At 40.4% G+C, this 23,720-nt stretch overlaps 1 protein-coding gene across 1 annotated transcript in view; it reads left to right on the top strand.

Moving 5' to 3' along the window:
* The window catches only part of PTPN14 (protein tyrosine phosphatase non-receptor type 14), a 71,469-nt gene that overhangs the window by 7,373 nt on the left and 40,376 nt on the right, over positions 1-23,720 (top strand). Inside the window, exon 2 of the mRNA XM_009816074.2 lies at positions 572-741. Coding sequence (XP_009814376.1) covers positions 572-741 — 170 coding nt within the window. The remainder of the gene's footprint in view (positions 1-571; positions 742-23,720) is intronic.

A 23,720-nucleotide genomic window follows, 5' to 3' on the forward strand; every position in this document is an offset into this window, starting at 1 on the left:
GTGTAATACCCATCCATCATAAAAGCTTGTGAGTGCATTTAAAAAAAAAAGTAAACATGTTCTGTATTGGGTAAACAGTTCAGGTAGATATATTTTGACATATGCGTGTGGGTTTGCATTCTTTTTTATAGTTGGAAGAGTCCTTGTCCTTTGCCTGCAGTGGGCCTGATGCAAAGTCTCATGAAGCCTTTGTGCTTTGATTCAGACTTAGTGCTTGCTGTCTGTTCACAAGGCACAGGTGTAAAAGAAAACAAAGATTTGGACACTTTCTGTAAATCATTTGTCAGCTGTGCCATAATGTCAGATAGAGCTCTTTAATATGTGTTTAGGAGAGATGGTAAGGGGCAGATAGTACTCCATAAAGTATATTGCATTGCAATATTAATTTGTCATTGTCTTCAAGATTGTCCTAAAAATAAAAAAGGACAGTAAAAAAGAAATTACTCTGATTTTGCATATGGAAAAATTTACACAATGCCATCTGTTCTTATTTGCATTTGTGTCATTGATTGTGTGTGTATGTGATCTAGCTGAAAAAGGTTGACTGACACTGTTTTGTTTCTTTATCTAGACGCACTACTTTGGCCTTTGGTTTCTCAGCAAGAGCCAGCAAGCCCGCTGGGTTGAACTGGAAAAGCCTCTGAAGAAGCAGCTGGACAAATTTGCCAATGAGCCTTTGCTTTTCTTCGGGGTGATGTTCTATGTGCCCAGTGTTTCCCGACTGCAGCAGGAGGTAACAAGGTATGTGGTTTCCCTCTGTTCACACTATTGTCATATAGCTGGGACGGAACGGACAGTTGCTCTGTTTCTGGCATTCAGTATTTTCTCAGGTATCATCTGGTTCTTTCCTGATGATTGCCCAAACGAGAAAAAGTGTGAGAAGTCACCAGTTGATTGTATCTGTTTGGGAGGATAGGGGGGAAGCAGTATTGGTGAATGAGTATACATGACCAACTGTAGAAACACAAAGGGAATAATAGATATATGTTTAAAAACCTGACATAAATTTTAAAAGGGACCATGGTGACCATACTCTTTTTCTGTAACTTTCTGCTGATTAAAAGGAAGCCATAGGCAAAGGACCTCTATATACAGTTTTAGTTTATTATTCTTATGTCTACCTGCTTCGCTGAAAGTGAACTTTAGCATCTTTTCTGGGGTTTGCCCATCCCACTCCTGATTCTTCCCCTTACGCTTCACAAAAGGATTAAAATTGTTAGAGGGTATTAGTCCTTTAATTATGATCAGGGTGCACCTTTGCAAACAACTTCAGTGGGAATTACTCTTTCATTCAGAGCCCTGTGCTGCAGATGTAACAATGCAAGTGTTTTGAGGGGCTATTCTTGTAAACCACATCACTGTGTGGTTTTTGCACATCTGTGCTGTATTTAAATAAAAAAAAAAGAGAGAAAAGAAAACCCACCTCACCCAAAAAGAGGTGGGCTTGTTTTCTTTTTAACCAAAGTTATTTCATTTATCTGGTCTAGAGCAAAGGTGCATCAGCACCACTAGAGGTAGAGCCTGGAATAAGTGGGTGAGGGCTACAGGGTGGCAGAAGCCTCCCCACTGAAAAAAATGTTCTGTTTCTGCAAACCTGAAATTCACCACATGGTTATCATGTCTAAAAAAAATGTATAAATAGCAGAGAAAGAGTGGCTTTAATTCTAGAAGGTGTGCAAGATGTGAAGCATTTCTTGTATTGCAGATTGTGTATTTTAAAGGATTTTTTCTTAACACTGAACTGGAGAATTGACTTTAGTAGGATGCGAAAGATTTGATTCTTAATGACAGCTGTCAAGCAGTCCCTTGACTACTATATATGTGGTATTCTTGCCAAACAGTGGGCTGAAAGCATCAAAAAACTTAAATTTCCTGGGGAATAAACTGAAAATTGATGCTTGTCTGTATCTGTGTGTTCCTGCTTTGTATGCGTTGGGAGAGGGAAGCCTCATACCTTGTCCTTCAGAATTATTTAACATGCAGTCACAATGTCTGAAATGTTTTGTTGCTCAGTTTTGTCAGCACAATCCTGGCCTAGTTGTGTGCAAGGAAGCATGGTAGCTACTTAGATGCTATTATCTCTTCAAGCTGCAGCCTGCAGTGCCGATTGCTCATTCATAGCTCACCTGCAGAGGTGTATTTGCTCATTCTGCCCAGGCTGGCAATAACAAAACATTTCAGTGACAATTGAACTTCACAGCACTCTCAATTGGAGTGGCTGCTGAATTGTTTTTCTTTCTGAAGTGATTGATAACATAAGTTGCAGAGTCTTACAAGTGCCTCTTAGGTTTCTTTAAATGTCTGTAGCAAAACCAGCAGCTTACTAATGGATCTCAGATACAGAATAGCCTGTTAAGTTTTTTTTTTTTTGGTTTGGTGTTTTTTTTTGTTTCCTTAAGTGGAATTGCTTCACTGTAGATGATGTGGTGGCAGCAAACCTTCAACTGTGCAATTCTGAGTAGATGCGGTAAATCTCATGTTTGAAGCAATGAGTGGTGGGGACATGGAGGACTCTCCTGAAACAAATGGCGGGGAAAGGCTTAGTCTAAAGTGTGGTTAGATGGACAGATGGGTGGGGATTTGTAAGGCTTTTTTGGCTTTGTTTGCTCTTGGTAAACTGATTAAACATTTGTTTTGAAATTGAGACTGGCTGCTTTTAGGATTAGGCTTGATCCTGATACGATTACCTGTGATAGTGAGGTAGGCACTAGACTCGCACACTCAGTGCCTATGTATTTGACTTACATTTATGTACAAATGACAAATCTGTCTTAAATGCAAAACTCATGATCAGACACTTCATCTCCTTTTGGGAAGCTGCAGAACCACCCCAAACAAACAAACACACACAATCCCAAAACAAAACCATCACCAAAGGCTGAAGCTGCAAAGCTAGTGACAGCACTGCTAGCAGTGAACCTGTTACCTTCGTAACCTTCTCTTGGTAGAAACATCTCCAGCCCTGAGCTCGCCTGGCCGTGTTTGGAGCTTGAGGTGAAACCCATCGCTCAGTCCAGGCTTTTAGTTAATTGTAGACTCCAGAATTTCCAGGGTTGATTAATAGTCCTTGAAGATGATGAAAAGTCTTCTGAGAATACTTCAGCAAACACATAATCCACAAGTATTCAAAAATCAAGGAATTGTTTTACTGAGATGGTTTACTCTGCTTCTGATCTCCAGGATTATAGACTTTGGCTTGATAGCTGGTTTTGAGAGATTTGTCCCAAATTGAATATTCCTCCCTGCTTCCAGCACCTGCAGATTCCCATACCTCACGTGCTGTCATCGCAAAGAGGGAAAATGATCCCAGGCTTTTAGGCTTTGTTGGCCGAGAAGTGCATTACTTGTGGGGTTGGTCAGTGGCTCTGAGGCAGTGTTCCTTAACTGTTTTTATTTGAAAGACCACCTGACTCTTCAAAACAATCTGGTCCGTTTTGTGTTCCATTGTTGTTTGGCAACTGGGACCAACAGCAGAAATCCTTGTACAAATAAGACAATTCATATTTAGGTGAAGCTGTAATTATTTATAAAATCATAACTTGTTTGCATTTTATCATTACTGTTGGAAGTCTAGAATGCTAATTATGCCTGGGGGCTCCTGGATTTTAGCTGCCTGCAGGTGTTGGTAGTGGTCAGGAGCTCTTCATGGTTTTGCTGGTAACTTCCTGTATTGCACAAGCCAAACATGGATGCAGAAATAAGGGTGAGTAACACTGCTCTAAGCTCTGTGTCCCCCGGTGCTGAACAGAGTCTATGGAAACCTGTCCGTATGTGACACACTGGGAGAGGACTGGAACAGTAATCTAGTAAGAAGTCAGTGCTGTCCTTCAGAGGTACAATGTTGGAGTGTCAGTTGACTTGCTGAAGCTAAACGCAAGTAGCAGCGCTAACCACGGAGGTGCAGAATGGTTGAGTTTAGAAGGTACCTCTGGATATCCTCTGCTCAGAGCAGGGACAGGTAGAGGAGATTGCTCTAGGACTGTGTCCCATTGGTTTTTGAATATCTCCATGGATGGAGAAACTCCACACCTTCTCTGGGAAACCTGTCTCAGTGTTCAATCACACTTGCAATAAAGAAGGGGGTTTTATGTTTAGAAGGGATTTCTTGTATTTCAGTTTTTGCCCAAATGACAAATGTCATCATTTCAAAGATGTGGGTGGGTATTGAGTATCCGAGTGTGTGAATGGGTTACCCAGATTGGCCATGTAACTTGTTATTGAGGACCTGAAGGGCTGTAGGCACCTGTCATATAAACACAAGCACAGCCATGACTTCATGTGGGATGCCTGTGGCTAATTTGAGAGGTATTTCTGATAATGGGAGAAAGAAGGGCCTGTGGAAACCTTGGCAAAGAAAATGAGAAGGCAAGACTACCAGAGCAGTTTATTCAGCTAACAGCTCTTGGAATTCAACCTCTGAGGCCTGCAAAAAAAGATGAGGCAGAGAGTACTCTGGGGGACACATTAATCGTTTTAGTAATAGTATTGTACTCTTGGCATTGGGCCTTCTCCTAGAAGAGCTATTTCCTACCCTCTAGTCCTCTTATTTCCCTATTCTTTCTACTCTGTTTCTTTTTCTCTTGGGTTGAGGCTCCCATCTGTACATATCCCCTGATCTTAATCCTGTGTCCTCCAAGATCCCAGTGACTCCAGCATCTCTCCCACCTCTAGTCCTGGCATTCTACCTGCACCCAGTCCCACAGACATCTACCGGGGGAATTAGGAGTTAAAGGCCCATGATAATTTCCTAAGGTGTCAGCAGGTGTTGCACTGTGTTGTAATTGCTATAATTCGAAAATTCGTAGAAGAATTTGCAATAAACCAAATTAAAAAAAAAAAAAAAACACCCAACCAAAAACCCAGCGAACCAAAAAAAACCCTCTCCAGGCTGGATGGCAGCTACAAGCAGGAGCCATGTGGGTGGGAGTATGGGGGTTGGCACATTAGCAAAAGGCATTTTTCGTGGAAGGCTACTTAGGCAACCTCTTTTTAGTCATCCAGCTGTTCTCAGAGTGAGCAGCCATTGCAGGTGGAGATGCTGCACATGCTTTTGGCATATTTAAAGCACCTGGGATCTGCATACTGTCTGATACAAAGCAGTCTTTGTGATGCCCTGTGGAGCAGATATTTGCATAGATTAGAAATATAAATCTGCCTTTTATTTTCTGCTAACTCCTCAGAGGGGAGGCATCCCTTCAACCATTTATTTTTTAAAAAATAAGTCTTTGTACAGTGTCTAAAGTAAACAAGCTTGCTTTCACTGTGCTCTTGTTCCAAAAACAGAGAACCCACACACTCTTGTGGCTTTCTGAAAATGTGGGTGCGATGCTGCTTTCTGCACAAGTATCAGACAATCCATGGCCTTTTTATTTTTTTTTTCACAGTTCTAAGGGAAAACTGAAGTTACTTTTTGCTTCCCACGGCATCTCTGTCTTTACATGTGATGCTGCTGTGCCTCCTGTGAAGGAATGAAGGTGTGCTTTGGTCTGGTTTTCTCTTTGTCTTTCTTGGAAGAAGCTTTCAGCATCTTACTATGTGCTCTGTACCCAGTAATATCCAATGGTGTTTGTGCTGTTGCAGATTGGGGCATAACCCTGCGAAACGAGAGCAGTTCCTAGCCTGGGTGCCACCAGTGGGGCTGGGTCCCCATGGCACTGTGCACATTAGGTCTGGCATGCACGACTGTGTAGGGAGGGACATATTCCAGCATCTGCACTGTGCTGCATTGGGCTTTTGCCCCAAGTTCAGCTGCCAGCTCTGCATTTTCCCTGAAGAATGTGCTGTACAGCTTTCCTGTGAAAGAAAACACCGAGTGTTTGGAATGGGATGGCTGCACCTGCAAAGTGTGGGAATGAATGTGTTTGCAGGTGGAAAATTAGAGCCTGTGGCTGCCAGGCCTCTTTTATGGAGGGCCTGTGAAAAATCAGTCTCAAACTTATCCTCCTTTAACTAAGTGAACATTTATTTCCTCTGATGTTTTGCCGCCTTACCCTTTTCTTTACCATTTCTGGTAGCTGTTTGTATGTTTGTCTTTTAAGGAAATTATTTCTTCTTCACAATTCCCCACCTTTCCCTTTATTTTTCTTCAAGTGTTAGGTGAAGAATTTTTAAACAGACATTATTCTAAAACATACAGAGCTACAGACTTTTAGGACTGTATGAATTTTTACATCATGTGAGGATAAAGTAGAGCAGAAAAAAGTCAGTGTTTGACTGCTTCATATTTACAGGGGAAAAAAAGTTCTGGCAAATCTACCTTTTTTTTTTTTAATAAATTCTGGACTTGTTTTCCTTCCCCTCAAAAAAGTCCTTCTTAAATGTCTCGCCTACTTGAGCTTATCTTTGCTTTTAGTCTGCTTTGCTTTACTTTTTTTGAACAAGCTAAAGTTTCACATCCTCCTGCGTTGCTGGCTTTTAATACAGGTACAATCAGCTGGAGTTTTGTACCAGTCACTGCTGTCTTTACATGGTGCTTTTAATTGATGTGTTAAGGCTGGATATCACATATCCCCCTGTGCCAGCCTGGTTTTGCGGCAAGCTCAGTGATCTGGAACTCTTTTGGCTGTTAAGGTGGTAAGGTACATGAGGCTGCTTTGCTTTTCATGCTTGGTCACACCTGCAGCTTGTGGCTGTCTGAGTCGTCTCTGTGTGTACCATTGAGTTCATGGTAGTTGATTTGAGCGCTGTGGTGACTTCATTGTCGAGAACGATTATTTTGTATATCCCAGTGTGTCAGGGGGAAAAAACAGCACAACGTGTACCATCTGATTTGTTCAGGACAGCTTTGACTGTGCTTGCCTGAAGTGATGGACTGTGACAGGTTGTGTGGCCGTGCTTGTTAATACACCTCTGGTAGACCCATAGGATTTTTTTTAATGCCAATGGTTCTTAAAAATTCAGCAACACTTTAAAATTTTTTTTCTATGAAAGTACAGAGAAATATCATGCAGGATGGGAGGAGAAGAGAGATGTGTGGTTAAGTTGCATGGGTCAGCAAAAGAATGAGAACTGAGTGATATATGTCAAGTGGGAAGGTGGAGTATTTAAAAAAAAAAAAAAGCCAGTTTGGTGTCTCACACCTGGAGATTTAAGTCAGTATTTAACCGTTCAGTATTACTGCTGTAACTGAACAGAAAAAAGTTTGGTTTTCAGGCAGCGGAAGCCTTACTGCCTTGTCCAAATTCGTTGCTTCCCAAGAACCTTTGTCATTTCATGTTTATGGTGTACTTCCCAGCACATGTTTTAAGAGCATGCCTGCTCTCTTGGCAAGATGGTATCCAGGCGCAGGCTATGTAGTTTCCAAAGAAATGAACGCAACCAGTTTCTCATTGCCCTCTTTTCTGGGAAATGTCATAACTACTGTGCGCGTTCTGATCAGCTGTGCTGTGCTTACGGAGCAGCTCTGCTCACACCATGCAGGAAAAGCCATGACACATAGCCCTCTCTTGGCACTGGAAAGAGCTATGTGACTTGCCCAACTGGAAAGATGATGCACCTCTTCACTAAGAAGCAAGACTGTTCTCTTCAACACAAATATGATATTAATGATCAGAACAGTCCCATGTTTTTAACTGTTTTCAAGTTAAAAGTCTTTGTCGGTTCTCTTTGTCTGTTCCTTATATTGGGATGGAACCTTGTGTAGCATAAACCAGTGTGGCTCCTTTCTTCTAACAGAATATTTCCAACTTTATAATTATATATATTTTATATATATATCACATTTCTGTTTTATAGAGAGCTATAGGTCAACGGACTGTAATTTTAAATGATTCACATGAATTAAGAAAATCACTGCTGTACATGGAAGTCATATCAAATGAACAGAAAAGGACAGGATGTTCTGTCAGAATGGCAGATGTTAGAAATGGAAGACAATTTCATGCCATGAATCCTGTCAAACCTTTTGTTCTCAGCTAAATGATTTGTAGTCAAATTACTGGATAATTTTTACAGGAACAACTGCGGTGAGGAACAACTGTGAGGTGGCACGGGGTGCCAACTGACTTATATGTGATGGTACTAATTCTTTCTTTTTTAACGGAAGAACTAATATACAGTGCTGTAGGTAGGTGCTGTGTCATGAAACACAGTAAAAGAAGAGTTAGGACAAGTACCAATGTAATTGTCTTATTCATGAGAATATTCATGAGACATTGTGATGGGTTCTCCCAGAGGAAGCAGTGGGAAATCCAGAGCTGAAATTTTGTAAATCAACAGGAGGCAAAGAAATTTCTGCTGGAAAAGAATCCTATTTTGGTTTAGACTGCGGTTGCCAGCCTGCCTGACCCTGCATGTCCTGGTCCTGATCATGGTCCTGGTGCTGATCGTCTCATGACTAGAACTGCACTGCATCTCCCAAGGCTGGGAGAAAGGCAAGCTCTGGGACTCATTGCTAGGTGGAGGTAGTCGTGAGGCCCCAGGGATCCCAGATCTCTTCTGTTGGACAAGACTCCAGATGGGTCCTGAAGTAACTTGGTAATGTGGACTCCGGTTTTTTTTTTCTTTCAGCTGCAAGATTTTGGAACTAAACAGCAACACTCTCGGCCACCCTAGCTGCTGTCTAGGGGCTCACATAGCTCAGGCAGGGGAGCAGCTCTGGAACTGCTTGCAAGCTGGATGAGTCTTAAGAGCCCTGGGTGGCCACCCAGGCTTAGACAGTCTAGGGTATTTGCATTTTGGTGCTCCTTTGATGGTTTTATTGTTTTGTTTTAATTATTAGACTTTTTTAATATTAGTGGCTACTGCAGCATAAAAAAAACACACATTAGGCTTGTAGCCTGCCTTGTTGTAAACAAGCTGATACTTAATTAGCTTTAATGTTGCTTTTAGAGGACAGCAACAACAAATAATGTGCAGTATTTGCTTGGGTGTTCTGGTATTGCAGCGTACGCGTTGTTTTTGCTTTTCAGTAATATTCTTGAGTAGTTCTTTTTGGATGTGTATTTTAGTGGATGTTTAAATTTTGACTTAAAAACAAGAACTCCTTCAAGGCAGACCTAAGATTCGACATTAATTCCCTGTTTATAAAATAATTTGCTGAGGAAGGCAAACCCTTCTCCCAGCTGACTTTCTTCAGTGAATGGGGAGCTTGTTCTCTGTGTGTTGGTTATTGAAAGCTGAGCTCTTTGTGCCAGATATTTTAAGAAACTGTTGATGCTTAGATCTAATCTATTACATCTATTACAGATCTAATCTATTACATTATACTGTGCTTTTAGACCAGAAAGTGAATGTGTTTTCATGTGTGTGGTTGAGCAGTACATATGTAGCAATTCTAAAAAATAGTGTTGCATAACTATAAATACAGTGCTGGATACTTCAGCCTGCATTCTTGCTTTAGTGTGTTTTGAAGGCAGTGGCTGTGATGGTTAGAAATGTTGTAACAGGAATGTCTTGGCATTAGTCAGGTTCACATTTACATCTGATCATGAGGAAATAATACTTATTTTATGTTCTGGGGCTTAGTCACGTGTTGTTACATATTGCTCTCCTGATGGGAACTATTTGTATGTTCAGTTTTAGTAGAACAGATACTTTTGGAGTACTCTAGACTTTTCATTGGGCCTTTTAAATGGCAGCAAAGGTTACATTTTGAGTTTCTACTCTTCTCATATGATAAAGATACACCATTCACACACAGTGCCTGAGCTTCCTCTCTGCTGTTAGGTAGACCAGCTTGAATCCTTCCATGCCAGTCATGCTGGTGGAGGCATTTGTGCTTGGGAAAAGGCAGTTTGTATCTTCCTTTCCTGTCCATCTGGGCACATGTGCTGTTGGAGACACTTGCTGAACCTGTACGTTGGTTTGGGTGGCCTGAATGCTGAGCAGCTCTTGCTGACTCCTGCTGGGGGGTGAGGAATGTGGATGGCTTTTACCATAGTTGGGAACCAGAAATGATTCAGATTATTTGGAAAAATTCTGCACCTGGGTAGAGTGATGTAACAGTTTTATTGCCCATGCTTGTGATTTTTATTGAGTATGTTAGGATTTTCCTTAAACTTGGCAGCTTTTGAAATGAGGTAATGATATGAATTTTAGTTTGGGGTTTTTTTTAGGTGTTCAAAACAAAACTCAAACTAGATTGGTAACACAGCAAGGAAATAAAGGCATGAGAGATATGACTCCAAGTACTCTATAGCTTTCAAAAACCAGAAGGAAAAAGAGCACCTAGCTTTACTAAATAAAGAAGTATAATTCTTCAATAATAGCATGGCTTTGAGGGGGATTGGCTCATAGCCTGTGAAACGTCAGAGTTGACAGCACATTAATTGTGCATCCATTTCAGAAGTGCAGAGGGAGCCAGATGGGTAGAAAATGTAGGTATGTACAGCAGGACAGAGGAGGAATCACAGAATCATAGAATATCTCAAGTTGGAAGGGACCCATATGGATCACAGAGTCCAACTCCCTGCTCCACACAGGACTACCTAAAACTAAATCATATGACTAAAAGTGTCATCCAGACACTCCTTGAACTCTGTCAGGCTTAGTGCCATGACCACTTCCCTGGGGAGCCTGTTCTAGTGACTGACCACCCTCACAGTGAAGAATGTTTTCCTAATGTCCAATCTGAACTTCCCCTGACGCAGCTTCATTCCATTTCGTGTCCTATTCCTGGTCACCAGAGGAAGCAACTGTTTATGATTAACATGATGGTTTGCAGCTGTGTCCTAAAAATGCGTCTTGAATTGCATGGGACAGTCAGCATTGAACCTTACTTCCAGAAAGAAGAGCCGAAGGTCCATGAGACTGTTTGAACCTGGTACTTAGGACATTTTATGATCCTTGAAGAGAAGGAAATAAATGAAGCCTTTTGAAACTTGCTTTGGAGGTCTAACCAACTTCTGATGCAGGAGAGAGAGTCTTCTGCCTCCTGCAAGGAAACAAAAACCTTTTGAGTGGCCTATACGTTTATTCTGTGATATCTGACAGTTGAAATGGTGCTGAGGCTGGAAATCTGGCCTTCTGTATTTAATCAGTGAAGAGCTTGCTTTGTGTTCGAAGCTGCATGTTTGGATGAGTCACACCTACCGCTTTTTGTTTCTCAGCCCGTGAGGAAGCTGTCCTCACCACTGTTGGCGATAAACACTTGTGTTATGTGGATCACTGGGGTAACCTGGAGCATCAGTTCTCTTTGATTTAAATCCTGTCCTTCTCGGCCCTTGGCTTTCCCCTGTTAGATTACCCAGTGCCACACACACATATGGTTGCATATTCTTTGCTGTATTGTTAACAGTACCCATTTCATGTGCGTGCTTACGGAAAACCAGCTGAAAGTCTGCTTGTATGATCTGAGTGCGTCCCCCTGTTCTTGTTTTGTGTTTGTAGCAGGTTATCTTAAATAGGGCTGAAAAGTGATTTAAATCTTGCTGTAACTGGCAGTAGAACAAGCTCATGAAAACTGCAACTTACTTTTTGGAATGAAGTGGAAAATTGCAGCCTGCTTTCTTTGAACTGCAGAATGTCTTAAGGCAAGAGGATGAGCGTATGGATAGTAAGCTTCTGCTTATACAGCTGGAGGATTTGTCAGAAGAAGTTGTGGCCCAGCTAGATCTACTCACACTTGAAGAATCTACAAGAAACCTTCAGCTAGGTATTTATTCTCAAGGACTGTCAGGCTTAAGATAGGGTGTAGAGATAACAAATGACAAACAAGAAATGGACTTTGTTTTATTATAGTTTCATTTCTAAACAGAAATAATATCCTGTAGACTTGAAATTCAAATCTATTGTTTCCTGATGGACGGGAGCATGCTGCCATCACCACGATGGATAAGGGGTTTCCTGCCGCCTTCGTTGCCTTCTCTCTGAAGCAAAGACTGAGCTTCAATCGGGAAGTTTCTGTAAACTTAGTGAAGAAGCTTCTGCTGTGGTGGCTGTTGGAATGACTCTCAATAGGATCAGTTTTGATGGATTTCGTTCCCTGAAGGTAGTTAATGTATTGTCATCTTAAACCAGACAGAAACAACTAAAAGCAAGTAGAGGGATTTTTTCCTTTTCTGTAAGGCAGAATTGCTCCTTTCATTTAGACTTTGTGACGTTCTGCACAAAGAGAAAAGATAATTTGAACTAAATTAACTGTCACTAAATTTGGGGGTGAAGTAGCTCTTTATTTCTTGGTACACATATGCCAAGAGTAAACTTCTTTAAAGCTAAGATACCTTTTTAAAAATCTCTTTTTTCTCTTTGTAAACAATTTACTACTGGCATCAGGAAAAGCACTGAGAAGACATTACAGTAGTTGATGAGGTTTTCCTGTACCTTAAAAAATGAAACAGCAGCATAGGCAGGAGGAATGTAGTTTCTTGGCTTTTCTATGCAGCAGTTACAACATTTAAAAAATTTGTAAGGACAATATTGTTTTAAAATGGGAATGCTACTATGTGCTGGAAAACTGGCAGCGTTTCAGGGAATCTGTTACACTGTCTTTTCAGTGTTTCCAGGGGTCTCAAGCTGCATCAAAGGGCTTGATTCTGAGCTGCTAGGTGGTGTTAGTTGTGTCTCCCATTGGGATTGACCACAGGTAAGAATATTTAGGGTCTGGAAGCACTTGGTGAGTGTGGTAGTGGATGTAGTTCAGTTTTGTGGGTGTGTTGTTACATCAGTATAAATATTGTATATACAGACATTCCTCTGAACTGGTAGGTTGCACAGAGCAGAGGACTTGGTTTGTAGCAGCATGGAAGAAATGCAAGAAGCAATTTGCTAGCCTAAAAATAGCCAATATTTTAATACACTTTTATGAAAATAAACAAGCCTATGGAGTTCTAGTATCAAACAAGTGACATGCTGGTACTAGAACTGTTTTCTTTTGCTTCCTTAATTGAGGAGAAGAAAGCGAAAAAGAAAATAAACTCTTGTTGCCCGTAAACTAGACCGAACATTTGCATAAAATGAGACCAGTTTCAAAGTAAAGGCCAAATGATGCTTGGTTACTTATGAAAGAGGAACAGCTTATCATCCACTTCACTTGCAATTGCTATACCAAGGCCCTGCCCGACTTTTCAGAGCTTGGTTCTGACCTGTTACATTAGGGTCTTATTAAGCAAAGTTTTTTTGAGAGAAGGCATTGTGCATGTTTATGAATCTACTTGTCAAATTTGTAGGCAGAAGAAAGGAGCAAGTTATTTCAGCAAATATCTATTTCTAATTTCTCACTTGTGGCTAACATTGAGGAGTTTGAGAGTTATTCTGAAAATTACTGAATATGTAATGTCTGTTCTCTTCCTCTTTTGTGAAATTTTAGTATAATAGCTATAGAGATAGTTACTGTCATGGAGGGATTTTGCTTTCTCTAGAAAAAAAGATGTTCTCTTCAATTTTTTGGTTTACAGGAGAAAAGATAAGAAAAGTGTAAAAATGGAAAACAGTTGTCATCCCTAGCTGCTTGAGTCACAGAAGTGCCCATGAGCCTTTATGCATCTCCTCAAATGAAGATGAAAAGGATCACTCCTAATCTGTGAAATGTGCCGCTCACTGCCTTTGTCAGTTAGACTATTGTGTACACAGTGAATATTATGGTGTACCTCATAGATTGGTATGCTGCTTCTGACTTGTCTCCCGGTGTGGTTTAAGGCACTGTTTTTGACAGATGAATATGTTACCTAGATTGGGGCTAGTAGTCTCCTGTTTATCTTCCCATGTGATGCAGTAGCAGTGACTAGCAGTTTCTCCTTAGGGAAGTACAGACTGCTATGGGATATACCACTTAAAGTCTTCATGACACAGACCAGTCCTACCTCAGTCAGGTAGTTTCTCCTGATAAAGCCTCAAGAATAATGAAGGTTGCTCTAGACTTTCTGTGTATTCAGTGAGAAGAAATGGGCATTTCCACAGGATGATTCAGGATTCTTCTGTTGTGCATCACTTTCTGCAGGTGATTCATTTTCTCTTTTCTACTGCATGTTATGAAAAGGGAACTACGGCTCATTGGTCTTTTATTTAGAAGTCCCAGATAGATGTCTGAAACTTCTCTACAGCGTCAGAAAGAGGGTCAAGCCAGTAGCAGCAACCCGTGAGCAAACAGACCTATGCTTTTTGATTGGGGTTTCTAACTGCTTTTTAGGTTTTGAGAATTCAACAGGCAGTGGAAATCTTGGTTACAGTAGCACTGCCAGTCTTAAATTGAATTTATTGAATTTTGGTGGTTGTACTGCAGGCTGCAGCAAACTTTTTCCCTTCTCTTACAGCTGAGACACAAACCATGAAAACTGGTTCTAAACGTACCCTTTTTCAGGGAGCTGAATACCTTTAATGTTTTTTGCCTTCCTGTCAGGTTATAAAGCTAAAGGAGCTGCAACTGGATGTCAGTACAATCCTGAAGTCTCTGAATGTGTTTAAAAAAAACATTTGTGTGGAGGCCCTTATGCAGCTGAAAATCTCAACAAGAATTTGGCAGAAATCTCAGTGTCGGAAGATGGCAGATTCCTGTGCAATGAGATGTTTACGGGTTCACTGTTGTATCTTTGGCAGCTGCTTTTGCACTTGGTATCTTCAGCTGTTTTTGAAGCTTTTACAAAGAATAATTATTCATTTCATGAAATGGATCTACTTTACCTACCCAACAGGGCACTGATTCACATATTTCTCTGGCAACATCCCGTTGTTATCAGAGCTGTGTTCACTTTTGCAGGGTTGCGTTCACTGGGACGTTAGAACTTCCTGGGCCATGGTTTTATTGTCTGATTTACTGATGCGAGGCGTGACTGTTTTCAACAATTCCTGTGAAAATACTAGTGTCACCAAGCTCTTTGGGAGATGGAAACAACCTGAGCTTTCCTGTTTTCTGCTGGCAGTGAGTGCCAATGTAGGTGCTTCAACACTCTTCTCACAGGAATATGAGCTATTGTACTGATGGCCTATAGATAGGTGGCAACTTCATTGTGTCACATTTCAAGCAGTGTTTTCTTATTACCACGGCAGGTTACAGTAACAGGCAGTGGTGAATGGACTGGATTTTTGGCTCCCTACAAGGTAAAATTCCACTAAATCAATAGAGCTTTCTTGGACGTTGGTTATGTGAGGTTAGGATACTACCTAAAGGTTTTATTGATAGGGTTTTTTTTAATGAGTTCCATAAATTCATGAACAAGGTTTCACTGCAGGCTACCAGAGCTGCTTTTTTTTTTTTTAAAGTTCAGGTTAAGTATGCATTCTGTAAATTTGAATGTGTTCACCTGCTCTTTGCATAAAGTAACACTTGAATACACTTGCATGCTGCTCTGCATCCACAAACCAATCATTCTGTGATGTGCTTCTGGATGCTTACATATGCATACCAGTTGTTCACTGGTATATGTGTTCGCTCTGTTCAACTTTTGCATCAGTGCACAGCGATACATTTAACCAGAAAAGGCTGGTGGACTTATGTCATTCCAGAGTTTAGAGCCCTACTGGAGGAGAATATTTAAAATACTTATTGAAAAATGAGACAGGGTTTATGGGGGTGTATACAATATGTTTTATTACTCCAACTGGCATAATGGAGTGGGGGGAGCATGGGACAATCAGAACTCTTCATGTTTTTTTTGTGTCCAAAGAATAGTTTAGAATTATGCCTGTACTTAGCCCAATTTTTAAAAAGAGTTATCTATTTATTCTCAGTGTTGCAGCGTGTGAGCTAGAGTATACATATGTTCTAGTTAACTCACCGCATTTTTTTAGCATGATATTCTAACCTGCTTGGCCATTAACCTGGCTGGCTACCAGGAGAATTTTCAAACTGTTGACTCATGTTGCTTCCATATGTAACTTAAACCACCTTTTCCCACAGTGGAGACAGCTTGAAGGTTAGCTGCATTTTCTTTTTAGGGCAGGGAACAGCATATTTTGAACTGAGTCAACACATATGAGTGAAGGAAGTAAATCTAAGCTGCTATTAACTTTTTTGGGGTCTAATCTAATTTTTGCTGAAATCTTTCCTGGTTCCAAACCAGGAAAGACCAACAGGGTTTTTTGTGCTCCTCTTCTCCATGAGATTTAGTAGTCTTCAGCATACCTAGCCATGGGTCATCTTTTCATTGTTGCATCTTTGTGAGGATGGATCTTCACAGCTGCCATTACTTTATGCCATCTAAGGATTTGGGGGCATGTGTTGCTCTCTGTGCGTGGGACCTAATGTTTTGAGGATATGACTAATTAAGTGGGAAATGACAGGTAGGCTGCATGCCATGTCATATTATTGAGCACCTATATATAGGTGGGGCCTATATGTGGTTGGAGGTCCTTTTCATAGTTGGAGCCCATGTTTTGTGTCATGCAGCAAAGGAGGGGTGATGGCTAGTAGAATCGTTCTGCAAAGTGATACAGAGTGGTGCTCTGCAGTTTTGTCCCTCTGATTTTGCTGTCAAGCCAGATGGTGACTTTGCACGCGAAAGCCCTGGCAACTCAGAGTCCCACACCAGAGCAATAGCTGCCTCTGGCACACACAGCCCAGGGTGAGGAGAAAGAGCCCTGGGGCCCTGTGTGGGAATGGGGGAGACCACGTTAGTAGGAAGGTGAAGGTGGAGGCAGCGGTTGTGTGAGACTTGTGGGTTTGCACTCAGAAAAAAACCCCATTGAGTACTGATATTTTTTTCTTGCAGACTGCACAAAAAAGCTGAAGGAAGTTTAGCGAGAGGGATTTTTCTCATAGGCTTTGATATCCGTTTGACCTGTGGACCCTACTGATGAAGAGGTGATCTGGGTTTAGTTCCAGTGTTACCACCACTATGGGAAGTTGCATCCTTCCTCAGGCCCCTGTTTTCTCGCTGTGAGGTTTTGGTTTGGTTTTTTTTTTGGTGATAGGGTGGGAGAATAAGAATACTGATCTTCCTCTACAGCATTTAAGATCTTTGTATGAAAAGCAGTATGTGGCATTGCTGCAATTCACCTACCTGTCTCAGTTCTACTTTTTTTTTTTTTATGCTCGAAAAAGAAAGTGAAGCTAATAGGAAAAAACTAAGTCTCCTGTATTGTAAGCTTTGGATCTCTATAGCCAAATGCAAGTGTTTTGCTCAGTTCAGGAGACATGAACAGTGTAGTTGAGTGTGTATTAAAGCTTAACTATGTGAGTAGTTTGAAGTCAATAGGACTGCCATGTTGAACAATAGCACTTTTAGCATGTGCTTAAAACCCAAACCAGATGGATATGTGGCTTTTTTCAAAGACATGTGGCTAACAAACTCTTCACTCCCAAATGTTTTATTCTAGTGTTTCCGTGTAATATTTATGCTGGCATTGAATGTTGTTTTTCAGCTGAAAACGATAAAATACAGATTTCTTCACATTATATGATTTTGATTGTTTTGCTTTACTTTTGCAATCCCACTCCAGCCTTTATAGGGATGAATGCTATGGTGGTGTCACCAGGGTCTGGCTTTGCTGGACTCTGGCTTTCAGAGACCAAACGTAGCCTTTGCTGAGAGAGAGGGCTCGGAAGACAAGAGAATATGGCTTCCCCCATTTTTTCACTCTAAAAGGCATGTTGGTGTTTTGTGCTGTATAATTCTTTAGGTATTTAGATGGACTCTGATAAAATTATAGGTGGTTGTAAGGGAGTTTATTGTGCTTATAAATTGTAGTGGGGCTCCCTGTAATTTGTTATAATTAATTCAAGAGTTCAAGGGCAGAAAATTAGGATCAGGTTGTGGCATGCCTTCCTTTCTTGCTAAAGCATGCCATTACTGGCCTTTTTATTTAAGGTTTAACTTTGTGGGTTTATTTGAACTTGGAGTATCCAAAAAGTATAATACACTCTTAACAAAAAGTACAAGTACAGAGGATGGACCTGTTGCGGTTGGGGGGTTCCTTTTTAAATATAGAGAAATTTGTGGATACTGTAAAGCTGCATCTGCTGGCTAAGCTTCTCGTGGAAGGAGTGCGTGTTTTGGAAGGCTTGTGTCATGTCTGCGGGCCACAACAAGGCCTGGGTGCATGTCTGTGCTTGTGGCCCATCAGAAATGGCAGGAAAAGAACACCACTTGCAGAGCACTTCTTTACAATCCAAGCTCAGTCTTTTGCTGCCAACAAGAATGCTGAGTGTGCTGCTGTTATCTTGCGTCTAACTGCTAAGAGTTTCACTAGCCATCCATTTAACAATGGACACCAAAGAGCCACAACACCTTGATACCAGGCTATACTGGAAGCAGCTGCTTATACGTGAGAGGTTATAAAGCATGTGTTACGTTCTAAGCAGTCACATGTCCATTTGCAATACATATATTCTTTTTTGAATGCTCACTTTTGCTGCAGAAGTTTGACTTAATTGACCGATTTACACCAGAAAAAAAGCTTATTGCTCCTAAAATGCTCATACTTTGCGTTTACATTTGAAATCTTCTGCCAGCTGTGTAAAGAATCGCTGGAGGTGGAGATCTGAAATTGTAATAGATTGGCTTTCGGGGAATGCATGCAAAGAAACAACATTTCAGTAGTAAACTGATGAAAGAGAGGTAGTAAACAGCAACTAAGCATTGGAAAATTCTGATCAGGCTGTTTTTAGGTGCGCAAAGGTTTTCCTATTCTAGTATCCTTAGCCAGGAGTTGACTGTAGCTGGACCTTAACTTTTGGAAGGCATTGGCCTTTTGTAGGGACTTCACTGGTCAGACGCAGTAGCTTACCTTTCATTGTGTGCCTTATTGCAGCTCATAGAGCAAGCCAGCCATCGAGGCTGGGTGTTACCTGTCCTTATGCTCACAAGTTGCATATCAAAACAAATGGAAAGTGACCGCCATTGTGAAATTAGCCTGTTTTAGCCAAATCCCTTTTTCTCCCCTTCAGCTATAAACTGTTGCTTTTAAAGGGAGAGACTGAGCAGTGTGGAAGTAGGTGATATGAACTGTGTTTTGATCTGTCCTCCTTTTTCAGTCCCAAGTGTGAAAATGCTGCTAACCCAGCATTGTTCTGTCTCACTAGGAAGGGAAAAAGGAATGACACAAATCTTTCCATGTATTTAATTTATTTTATTTTTAGTTTCACTCATGTTTTCCATCCAGCTGCTGGAGGATACCAGGAGGTAGACAGTTGGATGCTGCTTTTGAACAACCTCATTTCTCAGTTACCTGAAGCTAACCTTGACCTACCTTATAAGATTGTCATGATCAAGGAGTTTCTACCCTAGAAACTGTTATGATTGGTTTTTTACTATTGGCATTGACAGTTTGAGTTTCTGAAGGCATTTCCTCCTGTATGTGTGACAAAGGCTCTTTTGTATCCTTCCCTTTTTTCTGGCAAGTCTGCTGATCTTTCTGAAGGTCTGTGACAGGGTGTGGTAGACTTGTTCTCAATAATACCCTTCCAAAAATATTCCCCTTTAGTAGTGAAAGCACAGCCGTCGCTTTTTATATTCTACCACATCCCAGATAAATGGCTATTGTCTAGTACTGCGAAACATCAGACTTTCGCTGGGAGAGAAGTTGATGAAATTCCAGAGGAGCAAGCTGGAGACGTTCTGTTTATCAGCACCATCTAAGTTTTTTACAACGGCAAAGACAAGGCCTTAGCACTGCGTTACTGACAATGACATCATCAGTGTATGTACCCCTTTTTTTAAAGTGCCTTTAGATTAAGATGTGCTGATTGAATCCTTGCATCTAAAATGTTTCAGCATGCTCAAGCCCAGAAATCGTAACACCATCTTTGCCAATATACTGAACGTTGTATCTGAAAAGACCAGTCTTGTCTGCTTGCCTGCCTTTCTTGCCATATAAAATCCAGACCAAGACTGCAGACAGTTTTGTTGCAGTATACTGAGTGACCCACATGAAATAAGCATCATCCAGTAAGCAGTACTCTGGATTGAGACTTGGGAACAAAACCTCCCAAATCTGCCTTGCTTTCCTGTCCAAGTTTACACGAGTGACTTCACCAGCCACGTGCCTCAGATACTTTATTTATAAAATTAGGCTAATGATCATTAATGCTATTTAAAGCATGTTCTTCTCAGAAAAGCAATCAGTAAGGGTTAAGTATTATTATGATTGTCTCAAATATGTAATAAAGAAATAAAAGTAACCTTTTGGTCATTATCAATTAGTTCCTTTGATTGCCTGTTGAATAGCTGAATCATTAGCTTATCTAACTCAAAGGCTGAGAAAATATGAAAGACCCTGTGTTTAAAATAAAAAAATAGGTTTCTCTTTTAAATGTAGCGTATAGGTATCTGTGGAATCCTGTTGCTAAATAGTATCAAAGCCAAGATCATGGCAGATTTTAAGGTGTCAGATGAACAATAGACACATCAATATCAAAGCTAATGCTTAAAATCATTTTAGTAAATGATAAAAGGCCTCTGTTCTGGAGAAACTGCTTCCCTGTGGGCAGATTATTGCATAAGCGTCTCTGCTCAGAAGTATGTTACCATACCAAGATAAACCCAAATGACCTGAGTCGGACTGTTGTTGTGATTCAATGAGACTTTTATTGTGTTCCTAATTTTAGAAGACCATATTATACTCTAATTGCAATTTTTTTTTTTGAAGTTGGAAAAGAGCTGAAGATCTTGAGCTAAACCACTTGTGGGCCAATCTGTTTCTCCTTTGAGTCTTCTTATTTTGGAGATATGAAACAGTAAAACAGTTCTCTTTTTTTCCAGAGAAGTTGTTAAACTACATAGCTATGCAGTTATCCAGTAGATAGGCTTGATGCCAAAAGGGTACCTAATGAGTTATAAAAAAGTTAGTCATGCCAGTAACTGCATCATTAGAATGATTTTAAAAGAATTGTACCTCTTGGGTAACTAATACGTGTTTTGTAGTGCTTTGTGTATTCAGATACACTCAAGGTAAATATTTATTGGTATTGAAACTGTAATGTATTTATTCATACCAGCTTGAAATTTCCAGAAAAACACAGTGATTAAAAAAAAATTTTTTTAAGTGTTTCCTGCTGCACTAGAGATAATGTGTATATTCCAAACCCTTCCTGTCCCTGATGTACCAGAGAAGGAAGTAAAACCAGGGAAAAATAACAAAAATCCAGGCTGATCACAGTACAGCATTCAAACAGTATTAATCCTTATTATCTCAATCCTGTCACCTTTTTGCATAAATGTATAGATCTATGTATGTGTATGCAATATATATTTAGATTGTAAATCCCTGGGACAGTAAGCATTTTTTTTTGTTCTGGTCTTGTACATTTCCTAGCAGAGTTGGATGCTGCTTGATTACTAAGGCTACCGGGTCTGATAATATTGAGTAATTATTAATGAAGTATTTGCCTTGTGGTTCTTTGTGGAAGTCACTAGCAGGAAAATTGTGAAGATGCAGTGCACCAGTGCAATTACACTGCAAAACTAACCCATACTCTTACTTTTGTAAACCGTCCTTTAATTTCTCTACAAAGATCTCTCTTCCAATATTGATCAGACCAGGTTCTGCGTGGCTTGTGGTATCTGAAACATTGGTTGTTGAAGAGAACGGAAATCAGTAAAATTGAGTTATTTGCTGCATATATAAACCAGCAACAGTGGTTATAAATCAGATAAACAGTGGTGATGGAACGGTACAATGAATTCGGTGACACTATACAAACACCCACGTTCTTTTTTGAAGTGACAGGAGAACAAACACGAATCCTGATCTTGGGAGGTCTATGCAGAATTGTGTGGGCAAATGGAGTTTCTCTACATTTACACAGCTGTAGCTGAGTCTGAGTCTGGGTGTTGCAATTACATTTTAAACCAGTATCCTTATCTCCTGCTTACTAATACTATTTGGGGTTTTTTTCCTCTGATGTAGTATGGATTGCTAAAATGCAGATGTTGATTCTGGAGTTCAGTGTTGTCTCATAGTTGTCCAGTGCAGCTTATTTACTTTATAAAAAAGTGTGCTTTTTGATGCAATAGATACAAATATACTTTTAATGTTTTCTGTGTTGGCTAAATAGAGTTGTGGGAAATGATATCCTTGTAATTATGGCTTTGTTCAGACTTGTTGTCCACTCCCATTCCCCTTGGAATTGGCTACAGGCTGGCAAACTGTAGTAGCCTTTACTATATTGAATGTACAACAGCTCTGCTAAAAATGTTTAACCCAAAATGAGCAACGAAGGTGAGAGATTTTGGCTCTCAACCCACTTGGCTATGGTGGTGTCTCTTCTGCCCTGCACTCCCCTAGTATGCTGGAATGGCTCTGTGATTAAAGCTTGTAAGTCTTAATTTTGAATTTCTTGCCTTTTATTATTTGGGGGTACAGATTGCAAACGTCCCTTTTTTTCTGTTTCCATATGCTTTCCCAACTAAACCACCTAATAGGAGGCTTATGAAACGCATGTTTTTATCTGCTGTTCTGGAACAGCTTTCCTCAGTGAATCTATAGCTGAATCATTTTTAAAATGTTTGATTTCCCTCAAATTATAGATCTACTTTTGCAATCCAAACAAAGAGCAGTTTCAGCTAGCATGGTGATGTAATAATAGCATTTAACGTAATTTCAGACGGAGGAGCCTCAAATCCTTGACAGAATATGGGCCAATTTCTCCTCTCCGTTGGCTGGGCAGAGAGCCTGACCACAGTTTTGCAGCTGAGCCATGAATCTGTGGCTGGTAGAGCTATTACAGCCTTCTAGCAGAGCTTCCTCCAGGGTATGCTCCTCCTCTTCCTTGACAGTGTAATTAGCCACTCCAGTTTGTGCCTTGTGAAAGAAGATGTCCAGTTTGTGCCTTATGTGGCCACGATGAAAGATATCAGGGGACACCTTAGGTGGGTGACCCTTCCCACTGTCAGTCCAGGGGTAAAGATGAAGCTGGTACAGACCATAGGTTTCTGCCTCAATCTTCAGTTTATCTTGGCAGTTCCATTGAAAAAGATGTCAGAGCCATAGCAGGTGATTGCTTTTCAGTGCGTTGGCCTGTGAAAGGTGACAACTTTCTCCATGAGGTTTCTCCAGACGGATACACTGGTTAATGTCAGAGATCTGATTATATGTCTTTTAAACTCTTACTGCATGTCAATCTACAATATATAATAAATCCTAAACTTCTATTCTGCTACAGTGTCAGTAAATGCAATGCTGTACCATAATATTGTGGAGTATTCCTATTACGATTTTTCAATGTGACCTGTTTCTGACAATCAGGGTGAAACATCTGTAAATGGGCAACTTTCTCATAAAGTGGGTGCTGACTGCTATCTTAAAACAATTTTTCTAAAGTATTGGCAACTAAAATTGCAACTAAAACCTCATATCACTGTTTCTTTTGTCTTGTCTTGTCAAGTCTTGGTCATAATATTTGATACTACAGTAACTGCATTGACATCATATTTTTGATGATGATTACCTAAATAATCCTTTCTATGGTTTATCTATAGTTTTGTGGGCATTATGCTTGAAATCATGGCTCCGCTAAAGCCGGTAACATTCTTGACTTCTATAGAGCTAGGATGTCACTGTAAGATTTTGCGTTGTTTTGACTTTCATGTAGTCTCTTAACTTTGTGTTTAACAATAGCTCTAACTTTATGGCAGATGTGGATTTTACTTTTGTTCTGTTAGACGAGAATATATAACTTATGCATGCATAAGTAGCATTGACATAAATAGCCTGCTTTCGGGATTACAAGTCTCGAAGACCAGGTTCAGCAACACTTGCTCACCTGCATACTTGATAAAGCAGCTTATGTCAAGCTTGTATGAAAGCATGCATATTTTCAGAATTGGGATTTAGTCATTGCAAAGAAGTGGAAACAAGCTGATTTGTCTCTTGGACCCAGCAAGTGTGAAACCTGGGGCTGAAGCACA

The sequence above is a fragment of the Gavia stellata genome, chromosome 2 (genome assembly GCF_030936135.1).
Source record: "Gavia stellata isolate bGavSte3 chromosome 2, bGavSte3.hap2, whole genome shotgun sequence".
Taxonomy (NCBI): Eukaryota; Metazoa; Chordata; class Aves; order Gaviiformes; family Gaviidae; genus Gavia; species Gavia stellata.